The 8,849-nt window shown below is 47.5% G+C and overlaps 1 protein-coding gene across 1 annotated transcript in view; it reads left to right on the forward strand.

Moving 5' to 3' along the window:
• LOC138798926 (oocyte zinc finger protein XlCOF7.1-like) overlaps nt 1-8,396 on the forward strand; it is a 33,537-nt gene extending 25,141 nt beyond the window's left edge. The window contains exons 7-8 of the mRNA XM_069979549.1: nt 3,779-3,884; nt 5,695-8,396. Coding sequence (XP_069835650.1) covers nt 3,779-3,884; nt 5,695-6,587 — 999 coding nt within the window. The 3' untranslated portion in view covers nt 6,588-8,396. The remainder of the gene's footprint in view (nt 1-3,778; nt 3,885-5,694) is intronic.
• The last annotated feature ends 453 nt before the right edge of the window (nt 8,397-8,849 follow it).

Here is an 8,849-nt window from a genome sequence, read left to right on the forward strand (position 1 = left end):
GGGGCCACCCACGTCCTACGGCTGACGCTGCTGCCTGTGGAAGTGGGGTGCCCGATCTCCCGGTCCACAATCCACTGCAGCAGAAGCCCCCGGCGGGGTAACCTGGCGCACCACTACATAATCTCCTCCCTACCCCCATCATTACCTCTGTTCCCCCTCCACCTCCTCTCTACCCCCATCATCACCTCTCTACCCCCTCCACCTCCTCTCAACCCCTATCATCACCTCTCTACCCCATCATCTCCTCCCTACCCCCATCATCTCTCTCACCCCATCATCTCCTCCCTACCCCCATCATCTCCTTCGTACCTCCATCATCTCCTCTGTACCCTCTCCACCTCCTCTCTACCCCCATCATCACCTCTCTACCCCCATCATCTCCTCTCTCCCCCCTCCACCTCCTCTCTACCCCCATCATCACCTCTCTACCCCATCATCTCCTCCCTACCCCATCATCTCTCACCCCATCATCTCCTCCCTACCCCCATCATCTGCTTCGTACCCCCATCATCTCCTCCATACCCCCATCATCTCCTTCGTACCTCCATCATCTCCTCTGTACCCTCTCCACCTCCTCTCTACCCCATGACCATCACCTCTTCTCACCCCTCATCACCCATCACCCCTCTCCTCCTCTCTCTTCCTCTCCCCCATTCACCTCCTCTCCCTTCTTCACCTCCTCTTTCCCCTGTCTTCCTCTCCCCCATCACCTCCTCTCTCCCCTGTCTTCCTCCCCCATTCACCTCCTCTCTCTTCCTCTCCCTTCTTCACCTCCTCTCTCTCTTCCTCTCCCCCATCACCTCCTCTCTCTTCCTCTCCCCCCTTCACCTCCTCTCTCTTCCTCTCCCCCATTCACCTCCTCTCCCTTCTTCACCTCCTCTCTCCCCTATCTTCCTCTCCCCCATCACCTCCTCTCTCCCGTCTTCCTCCCCATTCACCTCCTCTCTCTTCCTCTCCCTTCTTCACCTCCTCTCTCCTGTCTTCCTCCCCCATTCACCTCCTCTCTCTTCCTCTCCCTTCTTACTATTTGGGGGGTCATAGAAGGGGATATTATTTTTAAATGAGGGATCCTAAATATGAGGACAACCCACACACCTACTCACTTTACAGCGCATGACACCAAACAGCAGAATTATTACTGTATGGGAGCCTATAGGTAGGAAAAAGGGAGGGAAGTTAAAAGAAAACTGTGACGCCTAAGATGTTTGGCAGGTTCTCTGGCAAGAGGTAAATTGTAGCTGCGAGAAATCATCATGGTGGTCTGGGCCAGATGGAGAAGCAAAGGAAAAGTGATGTCTGGCTAAATGGGGAGGTATCTGGCTATAGAAGGAGGTATCTTAACTACATGGGGAGATGTCTGGCTGCAAGGGGGTAGGTATCTGACTACATAGGGGGACGTATCTGACTACATGGGGGGAGGTATCTGGCTACATAGAGGGAAGTATCTGACTACATGGGGGGAGGTATCTGGCTACATGGGGGGAGGTATCTGGCTATAGAAGGAGGTATCTTAACTACATGGGGAGATGTCTGGCTGCAAGGGGGTAGGTATCCGACTACATAGGGGTAGGTATCTGGCTACATAGTGGGAGGTATCTGACTACATAGAGGGAAGTATCTGACTACATGAGGGGAGGTATCTGGCTACATAGAGGGAAGTATCTGACTACATGAGGGGAGGTATCTGGCTACATGGGGGAGGTATCTAGCTACATGGGGGAAAGTATATGGCTACATGGGGGAGGTATCTGGCTACATGGAGGAGGTATCTGGCTACATGGGGGAAAGTATATGGCTACATGGGGGAGGTATCTGGCTACATGGAGGAGGTATCTGGCTACATGGAGGAGGTATCTGGCTACATGGGGGAAAGTATATGACTACATGGGAGGTAGCTGACTACATGGGGGAGGTATCTGACGACATGGGGGTGGTATCTGACTACATGGGGGTAGGTATCTGACTACATGGGGAGGTGTCTGGCTACATGGGAAGAGGTATCTTGCTACATAGAGGGATGTATCTGACTACATAGGGGGAGGTATCTGGCTATAGAAGGAGGTATCTTAACTACATGGGGAGATGTCTGGCTGCAAGGGGGTAGGTATCTGGCTACGTAGTGGGAGGTATCTGACTACATGGGGGGAGATATCTGACTACATAGAGGGAAGTATCTGACTACATGGGGGGAGGTATCTGACTACATAGAGGGAGGTATCTGGCTACATAGAGGGAAGTATCTGACTACATGGGGGGAGGTATCTGGCTACATGGGAGAGAGGTATCTGGCTACATGGGAGAGAGGTATCTGGCTACATGGGGGAGAGGTATCTGGCTACATGGGGGAGAGGTATCTGGCTACATGGGGGAGAGGTATCTGGCTACATGGGGGAGAGGTATCTGGCTACATTGGGGAGAGGTATCTGGCTACATGGGGGAGAGGTATCTGGCTACATTGGGGAGAGGTATCTGGCTACATTGGGGGAGGAATTTGGCTTCATAGGGAGATATCTTGCTACATATAAGGAGGTATCTGGCTACATAGGGGAGATATCTGGCTACATAGAAGAAGGCCTCTTGACTACATGGGGGGAGGTATCTGGCTGCAGGGGACATATCCATCTCTGTGGGTTATATCCCACCTGCTTCTCTGGCACCCGGTTCACTGACTGCAGGCTCAGCCAATCAGTGCACTGTCCCACTGTAACCACTGATTGGATGAGCGGGCTGTCAGTGAGCCGAGAGCCAGAGAAGAAGGTGGAAGTACAGGCAGGTAAGCAGGATCTGTTAAGGGCCGACAGCTAATTAGGTAAATAGGCTGTGACTACATTCTCGCAGCAGATTGAAAATCCTCTGTGAGAATGCAGATACATAGGCCATAACAGTGCAGAGTATCGCAGTGGATTTTGCTGTGAAACGTACACGTAAATCTACCCTGGGCAATGTTATTAATGGATGGCTTCCTTGGGGGTACTCGGCTGGAGCATCTCGTCGCATGGGGGTACTTGGCTTGAAAAGGTTGAGAAACACTGCCCTAATACACCAGTGGCCACTAGGTGGCAGCATACATATATTACCATGTTATATAACACATACCCTACAGGATAGAATACAATAAGGGGATCCCTGGTGGGAGCCTAGCTGGGACAGCATAGTGTTCATTCAGTGTGTTTTATGTCTGTATCAAATTAGAAATAATGAATGTAGGATACATAAATCCTTATGGCAGAATTGTTTCTTTCTGTCACACAAAACCTCTCCACAGTGCACAGGACAATAGGATCTGGTGTTCACAGCGCTGCCTCAGCGCTCCTAATGTCTGTGTCAGCCAAGAAAAGTACACAGAGGAATGATGGAAATCACTAGATACTGCCATGTAGCTACAATAAGCACATAGGGTATGCTATGTAATCCGCACAGCTGGGCAAAGGGAATGAGCTGATTAGAGCCGGATACTGGGTCATCATGATGGTCTCTTTTAATCTTTTTTTTTGTCACCCCCTTTTCCATTATTTTTTCTAAAAGTGTTGATTATGCTTTTCCCATGGGTTATGGGGCAAGCTTGTTCCACCACAGTATACTATGTTTATCATTTTTTCTTTTAAAAATAAAAAAGCAATAGAAGACTGACCCCTATAGAATACAGCCGCACATGGTAAATCTACCGGGGACAATCTGCTGATATTATTGTGCTGATCGGATCTGTGTTTTCTTCTTACCGTGTAGGGAAGGCCCCTAAACCCCATTTATTAACATGCTTGCGTATAAAACCATTTAGGATGAAGATTTAATTGATCTTAAAGTTGAGGTGATGGAGGAGGAAGAATCTTCTTGGGACGATGGACCATATATTGAGGAGGAAGCATCCACCACACTTTGCACAGGTCAGAAGTTCTCTTGTACTCTTGTTTTTTTAATATCATTTTTAGAGTCCTGGGATACACTTTTTTTCCTGGTCTGTAAGATCAGACCTCTTGTCTGTGTGCAGTAAGGATTCTACCAGACGCCACCACAGGGGCAGGTTTGGGGTGGTGTGGCAGCTACTGGAAAACGTCATAGTGGGGGAAGAGAACAAGGAAGATGACTCTACTCAGTAAGGCACACAGCACCATTAGCAATGTTCCCCCTTCTTTCATCAGCTAAACAACTTATGATATAGTTTATTACCTGCAGAGCATATATAGTGGAGTAACACTGGCCTAGGCACCTTTCAGCTTCCCGACAACCTCTGGTGAGAAGAGGTCAGGGGTCTCCGGAAGCCCTCAATCTGAAGATGCCTAAGTGTCCCAAATGGGAACACCTCCTTAAAGAGGAACTCCAGGTACACTGTATTCTCTACCTGTAACACTACACTGTATTCTCTACCTGTAACACCACACAGCACGCTGTATTCTCTACCTGTAACACCACACAGCACGCTGTATTCTCTACCTGTAACACCACACAGCACGCTGTATTCTCTACCTGTAACACCACACAGCACGCTGTATTCTCTACCTGTAACACCACACAGCACGCTGTATTCTCTACCTGTAACACCACACAGCGCTGTATTCTCTACCTGTAACACCACACAGCACGCTGTATTCTCTACCTGTAACACCACACAGCACGCTGTATTCTCTACCTGTAACACCACACAGCACTGTATTCTCTACCTGTAACACCACACAGCACACTGTATTCTCTACCTGTAACACCACACAGCACGCTGTATTCTCTACCTGTAACACCACACAGCACGCTGTATTCTCTACCTGTAACACCACACAGCACGCTGTATTCTCTACCTGTAACACCACACAGCACGCTGTATTCTCTACCTGTAACACCACACAGCACGCTGTATTCTCTACCTGTAACACCACACAGCACGCTGTATTCTCTACCTGTAACACCACACAGCACGCTGTATTCTCTACCTGTAACACCACACAGCACTGTATTCTCTACCTGTAACACCACACAGCACTGTATTCTCTACCTGTAACACCACACAGCACGCTGTATTCTCTACCTGTAAAGAACATTTTGAATTTAATGCAATTTTTTTTTCTTGTCATCTCCACGCACATATTATGATTGAGCATCTTTTACCTTTTGAGGTTGAGCCTCACAATAAGGACTTTATCCGATATTATAGGTTTCTTTTGTCCCGGTGGGATTGGCAGTGCTGGCTCTGACCCTCTCTGCTGTTTAGCATCATTTAAATGTGTTACTGCATCATTTTTGTGAAGTAGCTGCTGTACTGCAATGAGACTCCGACATTTGTGAACAAAGCCCTAATTTCACTGCTGACTTTGCACAATCAGTGAAGTTGCAGCAGCTGCTTCTGTCACACCATGCCTGCCCAGGTCTAGGCTGGAGAGGCTGGTAAGTGGTGAATCACTCTCAAACTCAATGTGAGACAGAGGGAGGGGAAGAGCAAAGGGAGCAGGAGACAAAGTGAGTTGCCATAGAGGCCAGTTTTCTTTACTTCATGTCAATCAACTACCAGTGTGGCAGAACTGCACAAATAGGGTAGTACATTTTATAGACACATCTATAGAACTTTTAATATAAAAACATTTTACCTAACCGGAGTTCCCCTGTATCCATTCTCATGCATCTACAAAATAATTTTTTCCCCTATTTAATGTTTTTTTGAGTTCCAGAAGCATTACTTATAAATGTTTTTTTTTTTTTTATCTCTAGAATATGAGAGAGAAGGTGGGAACGTGATGCAAGATTCCGGGGGAGACCATGCCATAACCTCAGCTGTGTCCCAGCTTTACTTGTTCAGCACAGACCGGTCATCTGATGTCTCTAATGTGGATTCATTTTTAGATCAACCATATCTTGCGTCCCAAATCTCTGAGCAGAGTGTGGGGGAATTGTATTCCTGTTCTGAATGTGAGAAATGTTTTGTGTTTAAGTCCAAGCTTCTTATTCATATGAAAACTCACAGGAAGAAGAAGAAGTTCTTATGCTCAGAGTGTGGGATTTATTTCCCCTCAAAATCATCTCTTGATGAACATCACAAAATCCATACGGAGGAGAGAGTGTCTAGTATAGTCCAGCATCCAGTGAGCCACATGGCAGAGACTTCATTCCACTGTTCTGACTGTGGTGAGCACTTTGCAGACAGGCTAGTTTTGCTGAACCACCAAAGGAACCACATGGGTTTAAAGACTTTTCGATGTTCCGAATGTGGGAAATATTTTTCACTGAAGTCAGCTCTTGTGCGACATCAACGAATTCACACAGGGGAGAAACCATTCCCATGTTACGAATGTTGGAAATTTTTTTCTGTAAAATCTAATCTTGTAAAACACCAGCGCATCCACACTGGAGAAAAGCCATTTCTGTGTTCTGAGTGTGGAAAACGGTTTACGCAAAAGCCACACTTTATTAAGCACCAGAGAACTCACACAGGAGAGAAGCCCTATCCGTGTTCTGACTGCGGGAAACGTTTCAGCCAGAAACCTCACCTTGAAAAACATAAAAGGAGTCACACAGGGGAGAGGCCTTTCGTATGTTCTGACTGTGGAAGATGTTTTACTGGTAAACAGATTCTTCTTAAACATCAGAGAGTTCATATGAGTTGAGAATCGCTTCCTACCATCTGCCAGAGGAGAGAGCTGGAAGAAGCTTGAGATTTGTAGTTCCACCATCCTCCCATCTGCCAGAGAAGCCGGAGCTTTGCAGTGCCACTGTCTTGCAGATGCAGTCATCCTCTCCCAATTCCAGCAGGTATAACAGGCGCAGTTACTCCCAACAGATAAAGTATAAAAAAACTACTTTATTGAAATAATAAAAACGTATATAAAAGGCTCAGCATTACGCATTTCTAGACCGGACCGGTCTCTTCAACAGATGCTTGGTTAATGTAGTGAGAAGTAGCCATATTTAAATCCAACAAGAGGAGGTGACATCACAAGGAGGAGGATACAAAGTCTATACATCAAACCATCAAACATAATAAATCACTAGACAGAAAGACATCAACCCATAAATACATGGCCAGAATTCATATACACATATATACAGCGGACAGACAGACATTATGGGGAAGATTTATCAAACGTGGTGTTAAGTAAAACTGTCTCCGTTGCCCCAAGCAACCCATCAGATTCCCTCACCTGTTAGGAATAGCTGCTCCTGTTATACCTCACCTGTTGGGAGTAGCTTCTCCTGTTATACCTCACCTGTTGGGAGTAGCTGCACCTGTTATACCTCACCTGTTGGGGGTACCTGCTCCTGTTATACCTCACCTGTTGGGAGTAGCTGCGCCTGTTATGCCTCACATGTTGGGAGTAGCTGCGCCTGTTATCCCTCACCTGTTGGGAGTAGCTGCGCCTGTTATCCCTCACCTGTTGGGAGTAGCTGCGCCTGTTATCCCTCACCTGTTGGGAGTAGCTGCGCCTGTTATACCTCACCTGTTGGGAGTAGCTGCTCCTGTTATACCTGCTGTATGTGGGCTAGGAGGACGGCATCTTGCTGCGGCGCTGTCGTGGGATTTGCAGGAAGGCAGCACACTGGTTCCCTTCCTGAGTATATGCATGGAGAGTTGTGCCTCCATCTTGCACACCTCAGCCAGGTGAGAGGGGAGACGGTTTTATGCTGTTACTGGATTTTATCCATCCTATTGCATCTGGTCCTGCACATGGAGCGCTGTCTTTGTTCTTTTTAGGCCCAGTTCACACTGAGCAAAAACAGCGGAATTGAGCAAAAACAGCGGAATTAAGCCGTGCTCAGTGTCCTGCAGTATCTCTATTAAAGGGCACAGGCGCACGCTGTCAAAGAGATACTGCAGGACACTGAGCACAGAGGAATTCTGCCGTTTTTGCTCAGTGTGAACTGGGCCTTACTCTAACCCTCTGCCAGAGGAGAAGAAGCCGGAGCTAGAATGAACTTTGACTCTGGTCTAAGAGACTGAACTGGACACCATGGCGTCTCAGACCTCTGGTCATCCCAGACAATATTGGACACCATGGCGTTTCAGACCTCTCTTCATACCATATCAATAAGAATATGGAGCTTGTGCTGGATTGATGGTGGAGTCTGTTGCGCACACTGCCTCGCATGGTCACGTTGGGGATCATATTTGTTAACCTTTTCATGGTGACACTTCTCCCCCTTCACTACATTTATGATGGGGACTATGGCCTCTTATATATAATTATCAGTTACCATGGCGGGATATACATTATGTACAAAGCATTATGCTAAATGAATTCTATCTTTTATTCTTCCCGAGATATCCCTGAAGAAATGTAGTGAGGTGGGTTGCGTCACCACAGGGAAACGCATTGGATAGAAAGAATTCTAGTTGTTTGTTATCGATGAGGAAAATGACCTATCAGTCTTATTCCTTAAAGGACAAGTGCCATGAAAACCTTTTTCCCAGTAATTGAAGCACATTATAAAGTTATATAAGTCTGTAATGTGCTTCAATCACCTATCTGCCTCCCTTCCCTGTCTTCCCCCCCCCCCCCAAACAGGAAGTGTCCTAACTCACACAGACCTGATTACTTTTGTCACCGTCACCAGGCAGCTCCTTCTTGTGAGGATGAGTCATCAGCAGCAGGGCTGCTCTAGCTCCTGTTACAGCAGCCCCCCCCTCCCCTGCCTTGTCAGGTGACTCAGCTTGCTCAGCTCCCATTGGCTGAACAACTGCAAGCCATCACTTGGACTGGGGAGGGGAGGCTTCTGTAACAGGAGCTAGAGCAGCCCTGCTGCTGATGACTCATCCTCACAAGAAGGAGCTGCCTGGTGATGGTGACAACAGTCATTAGGTCTGTGTGAGTTAGGACACTTCCTGTTGGGGGGGGGGGGGGAGGGGAAGACAGTGAAGGAAGGAAGATAGG

This window comes from Dendropsophus ebraccatus, chromosome 8 (assembly GCF_027789765.1).
Source record: "Dendropsophus ebraccatus isolate aDenEbr1 chromosome 8, aDenEbr1.pat, whole genome shotgun sequence".
Classification (NCBI taxonomy): Eukaryota; Metazoa; Chordata; class Amphibia; order Anura; family Hylidae; genus Dendropsophus; species Dendropsophus ebraccatus.